Genomic DNA, 21,376 nt, shown 5'->3' with positions numbered 1-21,376 from the left:
ACCCGGCCGTCCCCACGGGGTGGGGGGGTGAGTGGGTAGTCTCATAGGGTATCCCCATCAATAAGAGGCTGGTCAGTGGCTCAATCTCAGCTCCAGATAGCTTTTTCACATATTTAAACAGAAACTAGAACAATGTTACATATTTATACACATGTAAAGCTGTTGATTTGGGCACAGTCAAACGGGATCTGTCTGTCTTGCTCTGTGGGTAATCCAGGCATAGATGCTCAGCTTCATGTGCTTCTGCTTAGTAAAATCTGGCTGGAGAAGGTCCACTGGAAACATCTGACATCCTTGAAAAATAGAAAAAAAGAGCACAGTAACTCACAGTTTATGTAGAAGCCGCATTGTTTTGTCAGCTGGCATCTGAGACACTGCTGGGGGGCCTTAATCGCAACCTCTGGCCCTTGAAATGCTGCTCACATACATACAACAGCAGAGGAACTCACACTGCATTCCACAGAGTACCACACCGATTTTCTTTTTTTCTATCTCAGCGTAAATGCCTTTGGTTTCTGTTTATTATTTCACATGCATGCTGTGGCTGCTGATTCCAAAAGCTCGTTTTCAAGGGGCAATACACAGCAGGTGGTGTAGATCATCCCAGGCTCTGTGTGCCGCCCAGCCCCAGTAACAGCCATCTCCCAGCCCATTAAACTCTATGATGGAGTGGAGGCAGGCTGGATAAGGCATAACCAGCACCTTCTGGGATGCATATGCATGTAAAAGAGAGAGTGAGGGAGAGAGCTTCTTGCATAATGCCCGCCCCCAACCCCTGCTACTCACGTGCAGCATGTGACAGAGTCAAGGAAAACCCCCCAGAGCAAACTGTGTGTCAGCTAGGATATGTAGCTCTTTGTGTAACACACTCAGGCATACACACAGCTGCTCACTCCCACTGTACGCCTGCAGAAATCCACGCTCTTCTCTCTATCTCCCAGTGTGCGAAACACAGGCCTTTGAGTGACACACCACACTGAATAGGTTATTCCTCTCATCACTCATGTCACAGTGTCGGCTCAAGCCAAACGCTGACACTGACTGTGTGCCAGTGCGTGTGTGTTTGTGATTTCAAGGCTGGTTTGCCTCATTGTCAGCTTTTATGGGATTACCACATTGGTGACGACTGGACCATAGCTGACAGATGCGTAACACACACACACACACATATATCTATATATATAAACAGAGACACGACTGGAAAAGTCAACAGTACGCTCACAGGCATAACAGTAATAGTGGGTAATATTAAGGGAGCAAGCAGTTGTCTGAGGCTGCATGTTGAATGGTAATGAGGCCGCAGCATTTTCTAGATATTTAACCCACATTAGGGGAAAGCTGCACTTACGCTGTTACATCAGCAGCTATTTCACATTTCTACACGAGCATATTGCCTGTGGTGTGCCAGCCTCTCTGTGGGGTTGTGTACAGTATAATGAGGACGTGGTTACAATGGACCAAGTGAATATCATCCAACGGCAGAGCAGCAGCTCCCGCAGGACCAGAACAGTAAATCTGGACCACAGACTTTGATCCAGAGCTGCAGCTCCATATAACCTGCAGCACCTACAGACAAGAAGAGTGACAACAGTTTAGGGGGAAAAAAAAAAAAAGGGATAAAAATAAAAAGTAGCATTGTAATTCGTGCAAGGTTCTGTAATGGATGCTTACAATTTAAACTACAAATATTGGTGTTGATTGAAATCATTTATATTTCAGAGCAGGCAGCTCTGGTCTGCTGATTCTTCCCTAAATAAAAAAAAAAAAAACTTAACATGCATGCACGTTTAGATAGAAAAATAAATGATACATTCATTTACAACATCTTAAAAAGCCAGCATTTGGTTTTCTGTAGCCAAAACCTGAATTCCCAAAGCTACCATGTCCTTAACAGCAGGTGTTAAAAACTGCAGCTGTGCCTCTTTGTCTGAAGGTGGCGCGAGTGTTGAAACTGAAGCAGCTATTCCTTTCTTTGCCTGTAGGAGGAGCCATTGCAGGCCTTCACTGTTGCTTAGTTTCCCTTTATCTGGCAGAGGTTGACGTGTGTAATATCACAGAGCAGCTCTCCTTGTGGAGCAACTGCTGCCTGCACGAATGAATATGTGAATTTGAGAGATACAAGCCATCTCATTGACTCGGTCTGCATATAAAAAGAAAATCCATCGGTGTCTGCCTGAAGATGAACGGTATTGAAGTCTGGTGGCAGCCTCAATAAGTATTGGCCGTGTAATATAGTGACGCAATTACACGAAGCGTGGATAAAGAAGATACCGAGAGGAAATAGCCTGGAAGAGACAGAGAGAGAGACAGCGTGGATCTTCAACATGAAGGATGTCACTCCGCATGGCCTTCAGCAACACACTGGCCTTCATTTTTCATCACACTCAGACACAGCGCTCCTACTATTAATTGATGACACCATGTGTAAAAATGATGACAAAATACGTTTATTTTCAATACATCACTTTTTTTAAATTTGCAATGCAATGACATGACCTTGGCTATGACTGGTGTTGGAGAAATCTCCCCTGCCGGGACAGAGGGATGATGAGTTATGGGAAGAAACAGCAGTCAGCACTTTATGGGGCAGGTACATTAGTGAGTCAGGCTCATTTTCACTTGTATATGAATGAATGCTGTGAAAGATTTGACCAAAGTGTAGTGATAATTGCACTTGTTTTCACACTGAACCTAGTTTGTGAATGTAAGGCAGGTAACATTACTGGTATCTACAAAATAATAATAATGACGCGAGAAAAGTCCTAACTCACACTGAGAAGCTTGTTCGGCTCATAGAGCAAAAGAAGATTTTACATAAATATCACTGTTCTTATCTATTCTTCATCCAATCAGTAACATTTATGCAGCATGCTCCTGTTTTCACACACTTCTTCACCAATTCTTCTTCTTTACTCTCTAAGAAATGCTGACAGGAGTGATGTGTTGAGGCAACACTCTTCTCTTCTCATCTCAGGCATGGGTGAGTTATTGAGGGTCCTGCTTGATCTTCATTTGATTTCCCTGCAGCCCAGTAGATGGGGACAGGCCTGCCACTGTCTCGGTCTTTATAGGACAGAGATGCAGCTAGCTTTCCTTCCAAAGCGGCCTCTCTATCAGGGGTTTCAGATGATGAGGTAGGAAGAAAAGTCTCTCTGATGACACCCAGAGCAAAATGAGGCAGGAAAATGTGTTTGAGTTGATCCAAGCTCCTTTTGTTCATCTATTTAATTCAAATGGATATTAAACTGATAGATTTGCAACAGATGGCTCTTGAGGATGAATGAAAACTTTAAATGTCTGCTTTGCATTTCCTTGTTTATGTTCCATCTGGGAGAATATGCAGATCAGCAGAGAAGTCTTAAAAGTGTTTAGTGCTGGTGCAGAGTGTTATAAATCCACTGTGTTGCTGTTGAGCTATGCTCCAATCACTGTCTTATTTCCTCTGGAGGAGCGCTAAACGTTGCCTGTTCTGCAAGCACAACACCTCCAGTACATTCAGTTCACGGTTGCTGAAGTTTCTTGGTGCTTTATGGACATTATTACCAACATAACGCCAACAATAAAAATCTTTTAAAGATGATGGCTTTTAACCGTCGCTTGCTTGCAGCCCAGATGAGGTCATTTACAAAGCATGCAACCTGTGCTTCAATGGAAAAAATACTATCGTCAAGGTTTGTTCACACATCAGAGATTTCCTGAATGAGGGAAAATTATGGGAATGTTCTTCTCAGCTGCTGTAAGCAAATACAGTACCTTTTCTGGCCTCCGGTATGCAAAGTGATTTTTTTTTTTTTACTAGAATAAGAAAGGAATCAAGGCCTTCCTGCTTTTCGGGTAGTCTTCAAACTTAGCATGGTACCATCTACAGAGAGGGGAAGAGGGAAGAGCCATTTTCTTCTGTTAATACAAGTGTGCGATACACTCCGTGCAAACCTGCTTACTTTGTGTGTGTGTGTGTGTGTGTGTGTTATTATTCTTACTTGTGATGGGCCATAGCCCTGCTGGTGAGCACCACTGTGGTAAAGATGGCAAAGGCTGAGCTGTGAACAGAGTGGCCAGCCAGAGCAAACCCTGCCCACTCTGTTATCTCTCCTAAGAAGTTGGCTCCAGACACATACTCAAACATTCCACCTGTGGGTGGAAGACACAGGAATTACGCCAGGTATGCCTAACCTTTTGCATGTTCACTGAAGCAAGAACAGCCCTTTTTCCACTCTGGAACCAAATTCAAATTTGGCAAATTTTAAACCTATTGCATTTCAACACATGGCTGAGTGAGCACTGACATTTCCACTATCTCTTAATGTAATTTTGAGTCTACATGCTGCTAAAAAAAATTCAAAGGGCATTCACACAACTCACTCCACACTGACCATAGAGGGCTGAGCGCTCACTATTTGACTGCAGACCATGTGCACGGTGGTGCTGCTACCCTCTATGTGAAAATGGCAGATTCTTGGCTGAGGGGATTACAGACGTGCCTGGAAGTTCATTTGGAGCAACACAGCTCACAGCTTCCTCCCGCTTTGCCTTCTCCACTTTATTTTCCTAAAGAATTCAGGATGGATTGTTTTAATAGGTTCACCGCAAGTTCAACCTCTAGGTGCTATTGTTGTGACTATGTTCTTAGTCAGGGGAGCCACTCACTTTGTGAACCTGTTATGATTACTGATTCATTTAGCAAAGTACAAATCCAACTTATGGTTTGAATTAGCCCATTATGTGACCTTAAAAAGCAGTAATGCAGATTTTACTTCACTTTTCCATCCCGCCCTCAAGGCTATTTGTCAGAAAGAATTTGGAGATGGGCCAAAACCTTATTTACCCAACCCCTTGCTTACATGTCACATCTCACAGAATGTGCATTCAGTTTCATATAGTAAAGGTCATACACTGTAAAAAACAACCACAGTTAAAACATCATGTGTAGTCTGTTTTTTGTCATGTTGGAACGATGAGTGAATATAAGCCGTTGACCTAACCTTTGAAACTTGTTTTTAAATATCACCAGTGACAAAACCCCCCACCCCCCTTACATTTGTCTAGAACCAGTTAAATAAAACGATCAGTGCAGTGAACTATTTTCTGCGTTAATCAGCTTGTACCAATACTTCTCATTTTCTAGATAATAGCAGATTTATGCAGCCGATCATTCCTTGTTTTAAAGGAGCAGTGTGACATTTTGCTCGTTCTCATCTCATATCTGTCCGTTCAATATGAAACTGGATCAAGCAGCATTGAGACTAGAAACAAGGGGAAACTACTAGCCTGGCTTGGAAGTAACAAAAGTCCATCTACCAACGCCGTTAAAGCTCTAATCTGTACAAAAAAAACAACTGAGCCTGGCAGCTTCACAGTGATGACAAGTCTCTATGAAGTCCCTGCTCACAGCCAAAACTCAGTCCAGCCCATAAAACCAGAAATTGCCATTTTTAGAGAGGATGCTGCTGCGTTCGCTCAGAGCCCGGCTAGCTTTAGCCCCCCTGTTTTCAATGCTAACCTCAGCTGAAGGCCTGCTGGCTTCACACTGAATGTACTGATATGTGAGTGGTATTGATCTTATCATCTACCTTTCCACAAGAGAGAGAATGCATGTTAGTCCTTCCTCAGTACTGTTGGGAATTATTTGCATCTAAGCTGGCAGAATTATTTGACTGTCTCATGAAAAATAACCATTGACCACTGAACAGTAAAGTAATAACATGAACACTTTTTACAGTCCATAGGCTGGAGGCTTTATTTAGCATGAATCCTGAATCAGTCTGGCAACTACACATAGAGACATATAATGTCCATGTTCCAGCGCAGACTTGGTTTGCTGTCTAACATGATTATTATCATCGCTGTGCGGTTTAGAAAATGTCTATGTCTGTGTCAGCTACAGCTAAACTACACACACCAACACTACATATATTGTGAGTGACTTACACACAAGCTGGGCTTGGACTGTATTACAGTCAAAAGACCCTTTTTATACACTAATGTAAGAGCTCACAGAGGGCAAGGCGGAGAGGAAAAGATAACTAGTGACAACCTGTGATTCTGCTTACAGTGTGATCCTGTATAATCATGTGACCTCACAGGAAAATTAGCATCTAGAGCTGCGTACAGAGACCGCGGTGTCCTGTGCCATGATGTGATTACTGCCTTCTTGACTTTCTTGTCACCCCACAGCAGTGGCAGAAAAAAAAATCAAACTGTAGAGCTCGGTAAAAATAACAACACGCTGAAAAATGTGCCTTTTACAGTAAATGTTGTGCATTCAAAATAAAAAATACTCACTCTGAAGGGAAGTCCTTCAGAGGGTATGAGTATTTTAAGTGTTTTTGATTGTAGATGAGTGACTAATGACTGCAGCCATCATATACAGTACATGTGAGTGTTAAAGTACAAACATGTAGTGGAGTAAAAGCATTCATTATTTCAATAGGAAGTCTCTGAGAGTTAGATGTACGGTACGTGTTGGCTGTGGTGGGAAAACTCATTTGTTCCACTGTTTTCATGACTAAAGAGCTTACCTGTGGGAATCTTGTAACCCGTCTCTCCGGGCTTTCTCAGGTTTCTCAGGATGTGGTCGGAGTGCACATTCACCAGCCAGCCGACCAACCACAGTACAGACCCTGGAGACGAACCAACCAAAAGCTGCTTGAGCATGAGATTTTACTGACCAACAGACAGACAGCCAGACAAGCTGTATTTTTAAAAGCTACGCATCCATTCACAGTATTCAGTCAGTATTCACATGAAGTTTTGCTGCGGAGACCTACAGTGCTTAAAGACCCTGAAAACCTATTTTCTCAATCAGCTTTGTGTTGATTAAGCTCTGTTTGAAACCTAATGACGGTTGTACTGATAGCTGCTTATTTTGTCTGGTCAATCAAATCTGGTGGAAACACACCATCCTGATGAAGGACCTTTAGATTTCTTTCTTTGTCATTTTTATGGTGCATATAAAAACTAAATTGAGTTTCACACATCCACCAGTCAGAATTCAGTGCGCAGAAGCCTGTAAAATTATGAGTCAACAATTAAGATCACTAATAAATGAACTAAGATTATACTGAAAGGCGAGTTTATGAGTGTTAAACTTAATAAGAATGTTTTTTCAAAGCCTTAACTTAATTGTTGCACAGTTAGTTGTGTATTATAAAGAAATAGTTATATAAGTTGTGATACTAGTTTTTCAGGGACTTTAAAATTTACTTTAAGTGTTGTACTCCACGCCACATGAATACAGTTTCATCATTTTTTTGTAAACACAGAGTAGTTGGTCCCACTGTAGCTAACTATCAGCCATAACATTACTGTTACGTACATTACTATATATTTATACAACAGTGGGTCCTGACGAAGTAATTTGATTGGATGACAGACATTCCATTCCTGGCGCTGATATAGAGTACAACGGCACTGAGACTTTGTTGCTTAGCAACAGTTCAGCACCAATCAAGTTGCAGAACTATTTGAGGTGGCGCAGGATGAAATAAAAGGATGAAATAAATGAACAAATCATAATCTGTTGTTGCTTATTACTGTTACCTACAATGGTGCTTGTAGAACTGTTGTATAGCAATATCTCACTATCACACTCAAGGTGACTGGTTGTATGTAGGAGGCCACAGGCTGAGTACTGGAGATGAAAAGTTAAAGGTAAATATCAAGTTTTCTCAGGCTAGATTTGAGTAGCATGGGCAAACTTGATATTTACCTTGCTATACATCATATTTCAGATATTTCATACTGAATGTCCAACTTTTAGGTGAAATACTCCTATAAATACTCCCCCATTAAGTCAACAATGTAGTCACTGTACATACATGTACGTGTATGGGAAATCTTATACAGTCCCTTGGGTTTGTAGTAAAATGTTGAAAATGAAAATGAAAGTTTAATTTCTTATTTCATTCTTAAAAGCAACTTGTCATATTGTATTTTTAACACTGTCATTTCATTCTTCTGGAATAATTTTATATTTTGTTACATTTGTCTTCATCAGCTGTGGATGCAAGGATTGATAGGGACTGTTAGGGGTTGAGGACAAACATATATTCTACACTGACAGTTTCCCTTGTTAGTTTGAACAGCAAGAGGAGCCAAAAAAGAAAAACTGCGGGGCACTTTGGGCAACTGTATTTGGATTAACCCCCACCTTTGTCCTATATTATCTATCTAACAGACAAGCTTTTGTATAAATGAAACAATTCTTGTCCTATTTCCCTTGTAGAGAGTGGAGCAGCACACACAGAACACCTACCAGCGATGAAGCATGGATGTGTAACCCAATATGCAGGGTACTCAGCATAATGGCTCAAGTACCTGATCTGCATGTAGCCATTGTATAGGCAGAAAACAAAGGCCAGGGCGAATGAGGCGAATGGTGTTGATTTACCTCCTCGGATTAAAAATGGATAAATAAGGGATCTGCAGAAGAACAAAAAAAAAAAAAAAAAAAAAAAGTAATTTCCACAAACTATTATTTCAAATACATGCTTTGACATACTGACATGAATAAGTTAATTTGTACTTGTGATATAGTATAAAATGCAATGCACCATTTGGATGGGAGGGGCTGAAGATCTTCACTGTGCTTGCTGGTAACTGTAGTTTAACATTAGTCTCGCATAGCCTGACATATCTCTACAGCCCTGTGTCTGAACATTAGCTGAACATTAACTAACACAGTCCAGGTCAAAGTTGGGCTTGACTGCTGGTGGTTACCTACCTCTGGACATAGTGGCAGAAATACATGGCAATGAGCAGCTGATTGGGCAACAGTGATGTTTTCGCAGAGGAGGTCCAAAATACCAGGCACAAAGGCACAAGGAAGGCAGGCAGCTCCTGAACGAACCAGGCAAACTTGACATTAACTGGAAATCCATATTTGCTGCTAGCATATCGCCCATATGGGACATTTTCGAAGAGCAGCGTAACCAGAGTGCAGGCTGCCATGAACACCATAAAGTAAGCCATCAGGTCCAAAATGTGCAGCTCCTGCTCTTCCGGGGAGAAGAGTCTGGAGAGGACAGCGTCCATCACGGCGGGAGGGTTAAAACTACACGACAAAAATGGAAAGAGAGTAAATGCAGCTAATACTTGCTGCAATACGATAGTGTGAGGACTCACTAGCTAACACTGCAGAGGATGGTATACAATCTACAATACATGCTCAAGGCCGACTTTCCCATGTGGTCGCTCCGACCAATCACAGTGCCTGAACAGATATGGTATCGAATCTTATCAACCAATCAAAATGCTCGGTTTTACATCACAGTTATTCAGTGTAAATAAATATTCATAGATTAATTTGCATATATTAGCTGCTGTAAACGATGACCTGGTTACCTGGTGGCTCATACCGACATTTTAAATTAGAAAAATGTACACTTGCACCTTCGTTATGTTACAATTCTAATAATGCAAAAGAGAAGAAATAACGATACGTTTTTTTTATGTGAATTTCGTTCAGAGTGCGGTAAATATACATTGCAATAAAATGACTAAGTTACAAATCTAATTTTAGTATAATAATGTTTCGGAAATCGCACGAAATATCCCGAGCTGCACCGAAGATGTGTCACTTTATTTCAGGCAGATTTCGTGGCCAACTCAAAGGTCCTGATTCACGGGCGTCAGAGGCAACACGTTTCGAGGATACACAGCACAGCACTGCGTCCTGAAGCGCTCACTAGATTTACGTTTTACTCGAGTTGCCGGCCACATTTCTCTACATCGACCCAACACGTCGTTCCGCAGACTTTTCTCCAGAGTTGTGTGCTCCTCCAAGATGGGGAAAAGAAGCAGGCAGCGGCAGAAAACCCAGACTGCCGGCAGGGACAGCAGAGACAACGCTGTAAGATTCACACTTCTGCTGCTGCAACTCTTGCTAGGATAAGTTGCTCAGCCAGGACGCACAGTAGCACCTGTATCAAAATGTAGTCAATGCGAAGGGAGCCGAGGCGGAAAAGGGGGATTTTTTTCATCTTTACGAACCTTGTGACATGGCACTGCTTAACATCTGCAACACCTTTTCGCCCTACCGTTAGCTACCCTTAACTCAGCTGTTTTTCCAAGCCATGTGGGTGACCACCTTTACCATCTAAGTCCAGATACCTGCTTTTTTTTTTTGGTTTTGATTGCCGGGCTTCGTCAGACTTCGCTTAGACAAATTAATTTTATGTAGCCACGCGAACGAGCAAAGGGATGTTTGTTTACCTCTTGAAAAATCTAGTGATCTTTTCTCACAACACCATGAAGGGAAGAAGCAAGCAGGGTTGGAAACAAACTCCAAAACGTGATTAAATAAGCACTGTTTGTGGTTTACTACAGGCCGAATTAATGATTATAACATACTAAATTGTAACAAGTCTTATGTCATGTTCTACAAGTTATCTACACTTGAACAGGAGAAAGAAAAAGTTAAATTGACATATTTTTGAATGACGTTTGGTGTAACATTTGTTTTTTTTTTTTTTTTACAAATGATTGCATCTCCATTTAGTAGGTGCTTTACAGCAGTTCAAATAATGATCATATACTCAGTTGCCAGTTTATTAGATATGCCTTGCTCAAACTAATGCTTTGTAATACAGCAGCATAATTTGCATTAGTTTTAGCCAGCTTTATCTAATAAGCTGGTAGTTTAGTGTATATAGACCATACTAATCACCATTCTTCCATGTGTTCAGGGCTGGGGAGCTGGCTATGCTGACATTGTTAAGGAGAATAAGCTTTTTGAGCACTACTACAAGGAGCAAGGCCTGGTGCCTGAGGGAGAGTTCGAACAGTTTATGGAGGCAATGAGGGAACCGCTGCCAGCAACCATTCGCATCACTGGATACAAGAGGTCAGCTGGACATATTTATAACCTGGATTCATACACTTTGTCTTGTGCACGCTAAACATCATGCAAGAGGTTGTCAAATTAAAATGCCTCTGCTCACTGGTCAGTGTAAGCACCTCAGATAATTATTCAAGATTTGAATCACAGAAAAAACCCTCATATTTGGACTGAATGTAGGTGCTTAGCCATGAGAGATGGTTAGATTTGCAAGACAGAGAAGCATATAAAAGACCAAGACATTAATGAAAGTTGATGTGTTTTAAGTACACCTGCAACTTCTCTCATCTTTGTTGTATATTATAACCTGTTAACCCTGCAGTCTCTTAACCTGAGCTCGCCTACAGCTGCTTGACCCAAATATTTATAGCTACATCAGTTACCACATGCCCTGTTTCTGCTCCCCCAGCCATGCCAAAGAGATCCTTCACTGTCTGAAGGAAAAATACTTCAAGGACATTCAGGAGCTGGAGATCGATGGCCAGAAGATTGAGGCTCCACAGGGTCTGAGCTGGTAGGATCTCACATGGTTTACCCAAGGCTAAAAAGTAACACATATTCAACCCAGAAACTCAGTACACACTGTGCCTGTCTTCTCCAGGTATCCCGATGATCAGGCCTGGCAAACTAACATGAGCAGGAAGATTATTAGGAAATCTCCCCTGCTGGAGAAGTTTCACCAGTTTCTGGTCAGCGAGACAGAGTCGGTGAGTGTGAAACAAACCAAACACAATATTCAACAGAAATACCTGTGATCCTAATAAAAGGCCGTGGCAAAGAAGGGAACATGTAACAGGAGCATTGCAGGTTTTAATACTGGCCGTGTTCACCCTGGAGAGCAAGTTGAAGAAAACATAAAGAAAACAAAATGTCAGAAGTTGTCAGAGAAATGAAGAGGCCGCCATCATTTTTATGTTTGTCCTTGCAGGGTAACATCAGTCGACAGGAGGCTGTCAGTATGATCCCTCCCCTGCTCCTGAAGATTGAGCCCCACCACAAGGTAAAAGCGCTGCCCTCTTTGAAGGTTCAATCTGTCAGTACTAAATGCATTTTCATTTTTTTTTTTATTTTCTTCCTTCGGGCCCTGGAAAACAGCTGTGCTTAAAAAAAGAACTTTGTTTGAAGTGATGACGTGCATGTGTTTGTGTGCAGATCCTGGACATGTGTGCAGCTCCGGGGTCAAAAACAGCCCAACTGATTGAGATGCTCCACGCAGACATGGATGTGCCATTTCCACGTAAGAAGCACACATTTGAAGTGGAAAAGATGTTAAAATATCTGATATATTCTTTAAAACTTGCACAGAGAACAGCTGTGGATGTGAACTTCATCTAATAATATAACAGTCATTTAACAGTTGTCTCAGCCACTGTGCTCCTATATTAGCGGTATGTAATTCTTATCTACACCTCCACCTTCCAGAGGGCTTTGTAATTGCCAACGACGTGGACAACAAGCGCTGCTACCTGCTGGTGCACCAGGCCAAGCGTCTCAACAGCCCCTGCATCATGGTGGTCAACCACGACGCCTCCTGCATCCCCACACTGAAGATCGACTCTGACGGCAAGAAGGACATCCTCTTCTACGACCGCATTCTGTGTGACGTGCCCTGTAGGTCAGTAAACAGCCGCGGGACGCGTGTCCACTGATGGGTGTTATAGTGCTGCAGGAGACACGGGGTTGGGAGATGTGAGGAGGAAGTGGATGAAGACAGAAGTATGGTTGCACAGCTCCACTGTATGTGTGGGTGTTTGGCTGGAGAAGAGATTGTGTGTGACAGATGGAGATGTCTGTCAAAAGTATCTACAGGTCCTTATAAACGGTTCATATCGATGTTTTTCTATTTATTTTCTTCACGTTTCACTACAGGATAAGTGGTCAAATCATAGATGGAATAACCCCGGCGCACGCTGCATGACTTCTTCACTTTAAGTCTGCTGTCGTTTTGTGGTTAAAGCAGAATTGCTTTAGTTTGCAAATGCTGTGAGAACAGGGTCTACAGCCTGAGTTTGGCCAGCTGCAGTGTTGGAGCCAGGAGTCCCTGCCAAACACAACAGAGAGAGAGGGAGAGGAAGAAAAGCAGTAATGAAGACAGAGGCATTGGCTGAAGCCCGGCTTTTTAGACAGTTTGTGCTTGGCAGACATTTTTTTTTTTTTTTTTTTGCCCTGTGAGAAGTGTCGGGGATCTCTGGTGGTTTTGGCGCCACTAGCCAAACTGGGAATATGTCTGAGTGGCGCTGCTGTCTGCTCTGTGTTTCTGCAGCGGGGACGGCACCATGAGGAAGAACATAGACGTGTGGAAGAAATGGACGACCAGCAACAGCCTGCACCTCCACGGGTGAGTGGGAAGAGTGTGTGCTCCCATTTCCGTGACAACACAGGAATTCATGCACTTGTGTGGTAGACCAAATTGACTAAACAACATGGGAATGGAGTGTGTTTCTTTGGGTGCTAATTAGAAAAGTTGGCTGTATTACAGGTTTTTTTTGTGTGTGTGTGTGTGTGTGTGTGTGTGTGTGTGTGTGTGTGTGTGTGTGTGTGTGTGTGTGTGTGTGTGTGTGTGTGTGTTCATTCACCAGGCTCCAGCTGCGGATTGCAGTGCGCGGGGTTGAACAGCTGGCTGTGGGAGGGAGGATGGTCTACTCCACCTGTTCACTCAACCCTATAGAGGACGAGGCCGTTATAGCTGCTCTGCTGGAGAAGAGCGAAGGTAACAAATGCTCACAGGGAGCTCAACTTAAGCCATATGTGTTCAACTTTTATTTTTCAAATCAAAGTTCACCTTTAGTTTTGTTTTATGCAAACAGTTCTTACTTCATTCCCTACTCAGGTACCTAATTATATTGACTTTAAGCAGACTGCACATTTTTTTCCATTTGTTACATTTTGGGTTTTGTCTGTTCAAGTAGCCTAATACAAATTTCACACACTTGGGAACACACTTCCACATTATTATCAACCTCACAAATGCTGCACCTGAGGATTACTTTTATCATCCCTTTAATTTCTCAATTAATTTCTCTGTTATTCAGTTATTGTTGGTCCACAAAATGTTAGAAAAGCTAGTTGGAAACTTATTGTTTCAGCTAACAGTGAGGCATGCTAATAACTTAGTAATATCGTTTGCATTTGTCACATTTGATTGTTTATTTGTTGCTTTGGAAGCTGATTTATAATTAAAACACAACTTTTCACCCAATATTTAATATATAAAATATCTTTTCTTAATGTAATTTTGAATCATCATCAATCCGCTAGTTATACAATAATAAGTCCATGTTATGAAAAACTGAACTGATTGTCTGATTATTACTGATATCAGATTCACTGAACTTTATCCACTTGTATGAGATGGCAAAAGAAGCGTGAAAAGGTTTAGCTGCACCACATAACTTTCTGATATACATCCAAATCAGATCCATATGGAAATCCTGCATAGTGTAATAGTGCAACTTAAACCAAGTGAGTGTCCACAGTGGCCACATTCAGACCTCCTCTCCTACAATATCAAAGCCCCTTTCACACTGATCAAAAAAACCAACAAACACCCGCTTACATCAGACTTGTGTCGGCAATGGAAAAGGGAGTGAGGTGTAGAAAGTCTGCATTCACTCGCACGTGAAATGGCTCTGCAGTGGACACAGGTATTTATCGGGTTCGATGGGCATCTGTGTGAAGATGCAAATTTTGGCCCTTTTTCCGTGCTGTGTTGTGTTTCAGAACACAAACACTGTAGACAGACCTGTCACCTACACGGTGCTGTTAAACCAGGAACACTGTGCTCGGGGATGAAGGTGTGAGCCGCAGCCCTGAAATAAGTTTTAAAAACACACAATCACCAACCAGGGGATGAGATGCTACAGATCCATTTTACCAGTTTGCATGGCGTTTGGCAGCTCACTCTTTCTCCCCTGCGTCTGTGTGTGTTCTGTGTCAGTGCACATGATGACATTGCTCCCTGCAGTTGTGCACGTCCTCTCCTCTCAGAAGGGCAAACTCGGCTGGCAGTGTAAAAGGAGTCAATTGCCTTTTTGTATCGGCCACATTTAAAAAAACCTGTTTGTACCCACTAATTTTAGTATAAAAAGGGTCTTAGTTAAATTTAAATTCAGTTTAATTTAAACAGATCCTTCGAAGGCAAACCACTTCCTTATTGCTGAAACATGTAAGATCAGTAACTGTAGACACTCCACCAGAATTTCCTTCACTTCTAGCGTCAAAACATATGATATGAAAATTAAATCTAAATATAACGGCTCAGTCTTTTGCTTCCAAGTTGTAATGTCTCTTCCATCCACTTTGCCAGGAGCATTGGAGCTGGCCGACAGCTCAGCCGACCTGCCAGGGCTGAAGTGGATGCCTGGGGTCACTTCCTGGAAGGTACTGGAATGTTTAGTCTTTGGCAGTCAGTACAACAAGCCGACCGCAACCATGAAGGAAGGCAGTGTTTAGGCCATGGAAGCGTTTCAGCTTCAAAGTCAGACTGAGTGTTTTTAGGTCAGTGTTGTGACTGTGGATCGTGCACTTTGCTCTGTAGCTGATGACCAAAGATGGCCAGTGGTACTCGGACTGGTCCGAGGTTCCAAGCAGTCGGCACACACAGATCCGTCCCACCATGTTCCCACCAAAAGAACCAGAGAAACTGGCTGGCATGCATCTGGAGAGATGGTATGTGTGTACACACACACACACACACACACACACACACACACACACACACTTAGAGTTTGTACTGTTAATAAAGTGTGAAGGATTTTGTTTATCACTCGTAATTTCCTCTCAGACCCTAATCTTTGAGTCCATTTATGGTCGACTTGGTTCTGAGAGTGTTGATTAAAAGCTTCATAGCCAAAGCCCAAGTCTGACACCCCTTTAAGGAGCCAAAATAATCAGTGTACTGTTCGTGAGTTCAGGAGCAAGAGGGTGATTTCTAAAAGATGATTACTCATCTAATACCCCCCCCCCCCCTTTTTTTAAGTGTACAAAAAAGGCCCATTCAAAAAAGCTCAAACACTTAATTTAGCTCATCTTTTATCTTTGATAGAATTTTGTTCTCACAAGAGCAGGAAAATATAAAGACACACATGCAACCTTTTCTCTTTTCATTGAAGCCAAATTCATTAGAGGAGTAATGCGTCTAATTTATACATTTTTTTCTTGGCACAGCCTTTCACACACATACACACCATCTGCATGGATGCACATACATTTACACACCTGCACTCTCACGTAATGGGGAATGATGTCATTTCTTCTTCGCAGCTTTTACTTTAATTCTCAGACTTACATGACGCCGGCCAGCAGAGGGAACCATTGTTACATGTTGTCACAGCACCTCTTAGTTAATCTTCACAGTAGGTGGCACCACAAAACTCACAGCCATGATTTATGTTTTTTTTTTGGTGTGTGTGTCTGTGTGTGTTAATGTCAGTATGAGGATTCTGCCACATCACCAGAACACTGGAGGTTTCTTTGTGGCTGTGCTGGTGAAGAAAGCCCCAATGCCATGGAACAAAAGATATCCCAAGGTACTTCCTCACGAACACAAACACTTAATGAACGATTAGATTGTCAGTTTTATTCAAAGAGGGAAATGGAGGCGAATTCCCACATGTAGTTACTCTGCATCACTCACCTGCTCAGTTTTACCAGCCACAGCTGGGGACTTCTTGGTTTTCTTTGTCTGCTCACCCCCCCTCCCCTCCTCCTCTCCCTGTCGTCTCCAGCTGAGGAAGGACGTGTCGTCCAGCTCAGCGGCCCAGACCGGAGGCTCTCCAGCGGCCTCGACCCCCGCAGACACTCCCCACCTCCCTGAGAGTGCACAGGGGGAGGAGGGGGCAGGCCCAGCAGGAAAAGTAAGTGGGGAGGCAGAGGAGGAGGCACCCAAAGGAGCTCCTTTGGCTCAGGAGACTACAGCTAAACAAGATGGAGTGTGTGGGTGAGTCATGTTGGTCTGGTGAGCTCATAAACAAAGGAGACCTGTCGGCTCCTGAGGCGTTGTCAAGAAAGAAATAACTTTGCTTCTGCAGGGCACGAAAAATCTGTCAAATTTTAAGCAATTTCCTTAAATCGATTGTCAACTGAGTTGAATATTTAGTTGATTATTAAAAGCTCATACAAAATGCATGTTTTTCCCCCATGAAAGCTCTAGTTAAGCTACGGACATGAGATTGTTTTGCAGCACAACTGAAGTCAAATGAGTGTTTGGATAAGCACAAGTATATCTTTGAGGTAATTATTTAAGGGAAATATGAGTTAATTGTTTGTCTCCTTTCTGTTTTCCAGACCTCCACCCTTGAAGAAGATGAAGCTGTTTGGTTATAAGGAAGACCCCTTTGTGTTCCTGACTGAAGAAGACCCTGTCTTCACCACCATACAGTGAGCGTCTCTGTGTGTTAGATGTGGACATGATCGTCTTCAGGAGTTTGATGAAGCATAACTGATGTTTTTTCTCTCTAGATCTTTCTATGATCTGTCCCCCGACTTCCCCAAACTCAACGTTCTGACCCGAACCCACGAGGGCAAGAAGAGACATTTGTACATGGTGTCGAAAGAGCTGCGCAACGTGCTGCTGAACAACAGTGAGCGCATGAAGGTGTGTGTGTGTTTCTTTTTTAGAACGTCATCTCACACACACACTGCAAGGCTGGTTTGATGAGGACGATGATGATGGTAAAGGATTTCCTTGCATGGAAATCAGATTTTGAAAAAATAGATACAACAAATCAATAATCAATTCTTTCCTGGAGGCTGTGCGTCCAGTATTGATTAATTATGTGTAGTGTAGTCAACTGCATTATGTTATGTTCATGATGGTAGATGTGCACAGGCTGGTTAGTGTTTGAATGCAGACATATTGGCTTTATACTGATACCTCAGTTTGTTTTCCTAGTTGTGTGTGTGTTTGTGTGCGTGCATGCACATACATGCACTAGCCCATCAGGGGGAGGCAGCCTAACAGATGGGACCCTCTCCTATCCCAAATCCCTCTAGTCCTCCGCCCTGTAGCACCTGCACAGGTGGCACTGTGTGTTTGTGTGCGTCTCAGTCTCTTTGTTCTCCACATTGTTTTTGATGTTTCTCACTTTTTAGTCTCGTTCAACTGGACTAAACCACAGTGAATTTCAAGTTCTCACATCATTACAGATTCTGATTGAAACACTTCACTTCTCTTCTCCTCAAAATATCTGGATTTTCACAAAGAAAATCTATGAAATGAGGCTTTTCCAGAATGCTAACACTCATATTTAGACCATTTAGACCTCCTCTCATATTCTCTTATTAAGTAATTACATAAATTTAAATTTTACTTCATTTCCCTGAGGTTACAACAACATGCAAGCTTATTTCAGAGGTGTAGTTGTGTTTTACTATGCAAATAACTGACAGTTGCTTCCCACTCCTGCTGGGACACCAGAGACCGGCTGCACTGTGTTTACCCACAGTTTTGTAATATCTTGTACAGTAAATGCCCGGAGCAGCAAAGTTTGCCAAACATCACTGATAATAAAAACATGACCGATAATATTACCACAGCACAAATAACATAATTAGTTCCTTATTTGATTTAAATTATTTAAATTGCCACCTTTTTGATTATATTTTTAGCAGAGACATTAATTAGTGTGGTTAAGTGAGTGGAGTCTGGCATCATTGTGTTGTTTTTGTACAGAGCCATATGTCACTCTGTGTGTTTAAATTTTTTTTTCTATTTCTCAGGTCATTAACACAGGGGTGAAGGTGTGGTCTCGCAACAGTGATGGAGAGGAGTTTGGCTGTGCCTTCAGACTGGCTCAGGAGGTAACACACACACACACACACACACACACACACACACACACACACACACACACACACACACACACACCCTGCATTTATCTCCACAGCACCCTGAACATGAGGCGGCCGGTTTCAGCCAATCACAGTTCATCCTCACACATTAAATCATCTTCAGTGGAGTAGAAATAATTTCCTGTAAACCCACCTGGTCTTTATTAATTGAAAGCTGTTTTATTGTGGAATTGTAAAACATTTTCTTTGAATCGTCACACCTTAGCCGCACATTTTCACACTATGTAATCCTCTTTTTATATGCAAATGAACTCCATAGTGTGAAGTGATGCATGGTAAAAAATACAGAAGTAATATTTCCAGGACTTGAGCCACCCACTTCTTTGATTTTTATAACAAATCTCATTGTATGAGCAGCTTCTTCTGTGTCTGTTCAAACATGCAGTAGCTCCATCTCGCTGTCACTTCTGTATCTGCCATCAAAGAGATGCAGACAGCTGAATAACAAGGGGGCCAGATGGCAGCGATCACACTCAAATACACCGATAATTAATTCATTTTTTGTGCACAGTGTAACTATAAAAAATTTAAGTGTATTGCATTGGTTTGCACCGCTCCTCTCCGTCCACACAGGGTATCTACACTCTGCAGCCGTATATTCGCTCCAGGATCATCAGAGTGAGTGTGGAGGACATCAAAGTGCTGCTGACCCAGGAGAACCCCTTCCTCAGCAAACTGGAGGAGGACGCTCACGCTCAGGCCAAAAAACTGGGTATGTACTGCACCTAGGTTGATCTCAGTGATCGCCAATCATCTCAGCAATCGCCGGTAGTTTATACCTCTGTCAATATCAAGATGATTGGCTCGATTTCCTATTAATGTATTAACTTCTTCTTCTTCTTCTTCTTCTTCTTCTTCTTCTTCTTCTTCTTCTTCTTATTATTATTATTATTATTATTATTATTATTATTATTATTATTATTATTAATATTATTGAGATAAATCTAAATCTAACTAATTATTGCTTTATTTGTGATGAGAATTTAATCTTAACACAGCCATAAAAAAAAAGCTGCCCATGAGCAAGGCACTGATCCAAAAACCTCAGAAGGAGCTGAGCAGCTCCAGCAAATAAAAACTGTATTGGGGCGCCCCGATGGCTCACCTTGTAGGGCAGGTACCATTCAGGCTTGTTCGTTATTGCAGTGGGCCCATTTCTCTCTCTCTCTCTCTCTCTCTCTCTCTCTCTCTCTCTCTCTCTCTCTCTCTCTCTCTCTCTCTCTCTCTCTCTCTCTCTCTCTCTCAGCTGCTAGAATAAAGGCAATAAATTATTAAATTAAAAAATAAACTGTCGTTACACTGGGTCATGCTCAGATATTAATGTAAGTAACTGTATGGATTTTGGATTTTGAAACAATCTGCTGTAATTACTACATGTTTATCTCCACAGGAATGGGCAGCATTGTGTTGAAGTACATTCCCAACCCAAAGTAAGTTGTTTTTAATATTTTGATGTTTGTATTTTTTCATTATCTTTTAAGGCGGTGACCTGTTTTTGGCTATTTCTGACACCTGCCACTTATCTCTGTTTTTCAGTAACCCAGCAGAGCCTCAGTGTCCCATCCAGCTGTGTGGCTGGAGGGGAAAGACGTCCATCCGTGCCTTCGTCCCCCGCAACGAGAGATTTCATTACCTCCGAATGTTAGGCGTGGAAGTCTTCAGAGACAAACAGGGCCTGGGGCAGAAAAAGAGAGATGGAGAAAAGGAAGGGAAGGAAGGGGTGGAGGATGAGGACGAGGTGGAAAAGGTCGCAGAAGAGGAGGAAGGAGCAGCAGAAAATGAGGGTGAGCTGGACTTGGAGAACGGCAATGGAAACGGATCATCAGAACCAAAGACCGACAGCAGCAACCAGGGGACTAGCGGCTGAGAATGTCGAGGAGACACGAGAGAGAAAGGAGGATTGACTGAGGACGTATTAGAGCTCTAAGAGCTGTTGACCAGGTCCAAGACCACATGATGTGGTAGAGGAGGGTAATACGCTTCCACGGGTTTCTCTGTTGATCGCACTGCCAGTAGCGAAGGATTCCCTCCCACAGGTGGACTCCCTTGGGATGTTTCAGTTTTCATACCCTGCAGGAGTCAGCTTTTTAGTTACAGGCTTGTCTTATTTTATAGAGCTGTTTTTCCATGTTTTAACAAATTTATTCCACTGACAGAGTGGCATCAGTTTTTTTTCAGTTGTTCATGTTTGAGAGGTTTATATTAACCACCATCTCATTTTTTACACCTGTAATTCAGCAGGAATACAGAGTTGATTAAAAGCGTGAAATGTTAACTGTGTCACAGGTGAAATTATTTGACCTTAAACTCATTCTGGGCCCGTTTAAGTGTAAAAGTGCTTCAGCAGGGGTTGATTAACTAAATTACACCTACAGCAGTACTTCCCATACAGGTGTATTACAGACGGACTATTATTATTATTATCATTATTATTATTATTATTATTACTATTTCCTTTCCTTTTTTCTAGTTTTAACACATTAAAAACCAATGTGACATTTACATTGAAAGAAATGAAACAAACAAACAAAAACCATCAATGTTCACCTCATTATAACTCTGTGAAATATGCTGTTAAGACCTAAAACTGCTCACGGTCACATAGCAATGGCACATTCAGCACAGCCAAAAACAACAGCTGTCTATGGCTTTGATACCGAGTTAGCTCAAGAGACAAAATATGCGTCT

General features: G+C 42.1%; 2 protein-coding genes across 4 annotated transcripts; one reads left to right on the top strand and one right to left on the bottom strand.

Moving 5' to 3' along the window:
- Positions 1–169: 169 nt before the first annotated feature.
- On the bottom strand, positions 170–9,178 carry srd5a1 (steroid-5-alpha-reductase, alpha polypeptide 1 (3-oxo-5 alpha-steroid delta 4-dehydrogenase alpha 1)). Of its 3 annotated transcripts, none has more exons than XM_071499347.1 (6): positions 8,723–9,171; positions 8,255–8,421; positions 6,519–6,620; positions 3,981–4,131; positions 3,754–3,862; positions 170–293 (listed from the first exon to the last, which is right to left on the bottom strand). In XM_071499347.1, the coding sequence occupies exons 1-5, from the start codon at positions 9,031–9,033 to the stop codon at positions 3,796–3,798; spliced, it is 798 nt and encodes a 265-aa protein (XP_071355448.1). In that variant the 5' UTR covers positions 9,034–9,171; the 3' UTR covers positions 170–293; positions 3,754–3,795. The 3 variants fall into 3 exon arrangements, with proteins under 3 accessions (XP_071355448.1, XP_071355446.1, XP_071355447.1); XM_071499346.1 differs by lacking the exon at positions 170–293 and adding an exon at positions 3,500–3,638; XM_071499345.1 differs by lacking the exon at positions 170–293 and having other exon boundaries at positions 2,426–3,862; positions 8,723–9,178.
- Positions 9,179–9,622: 444 nt separating this feature from the next.
- nsun2 (NOP2/Sun RNA methyltransferase 2) lies at positions 9,623–20,963 on the top strand. The gene is made up of 19 exons (XM_071499344.1): positions 9,623–9,850; positions 10,686–10,843; positions 11,247–11,351; positions 11,439–11,544; positions 11,766–11,837; positions 11,990–12,074; positions 12,260–12,452; positions 13,101–13,175; positions 13,417–13,547; positions 15,144–15,217; positions 15,375–15,505; positions 16,269–16,365; positions 16,564–16,775; positions 17,123–17,215; positions 17,297–17,432; positions 18,557–18,637; positions 19,262–19,400; positions 20,079–20,118; positions 20,225–20,963. Exons 1-19 carry the CDS (start codon positions 9,785–9,787, stop codon positions 20,553–20,555), a joined length of 2,325 nt encoding a protein of 774 aa, XP_071355445.1. The 5' UTR covers positions 9,623–9,784; the 3' UTR covers positions 20,556–20,963.
- The last annotated feature ends 413 nt before the right edge of the window (positions 20,964–21,376 follow it).

This window comes from Trachinotus anak, unplaced genomic scaffold, assembly GCF_046630095.1.
Source record: "Trachinotus anak isolate AG129_WGS33_773 ecotype Australia unplaced genomic scaffold, CSIRO_AGI_Tana_v1 ptg000016l, whole genome shotgun sequence".
NCBI lineage: Eukaryota > Metazoa > Chordata > Actinopteri > Carangiformes > Carangidae > Trachinotus > Trachinotus anak.
This window is presented reverse-complemented; position numbering and strand designations above follow the sequence as displayed.

Coding starts and splice junctions, on each gene's coding strand:
- nsun2 (XM_071499344.1), top strand. CDS start 9,785: ATGGGGAAAAGAAGCAGGCAGCGGCAGAAAACCCAGACTGCCGGCAGG. Junction 15,506..16,268: donor GGCATGCATCTGGAGAGATG/GTATGTGTGTAC, acceptor TGTTAATGTCAG/TATGAGGATTCTGCCACATC. Junction 17,216..17,296: donor CCTGTCTTCACCACCATACA/GTGAGCGTCTCT, acceptor TTTTCTCTCTAG/ATCTTTCTATGATCTGTCCC.
- srd5a1 (XM_071499345.1), bottom strand. CDS start 9,033: ATGGACGCTGTCCTCTCCAGACTCTTCTCCCCGGAAGAGCAGGAGCTG. Junction 8,422..8,722: donor TTCTGCCACTATGTCCAGAG/GTAGGTAACCAC, acceptor GTTCTTCTGCAG/ATCCCTTATTTATCCATTTT. Junction 3,863..3,980: donor AGGGCTATGGCCCATCACAA/GTAAGAATAATA, acceptor CCCTCTCTGTAG/ATGGTACCATGCTAAGTTTG.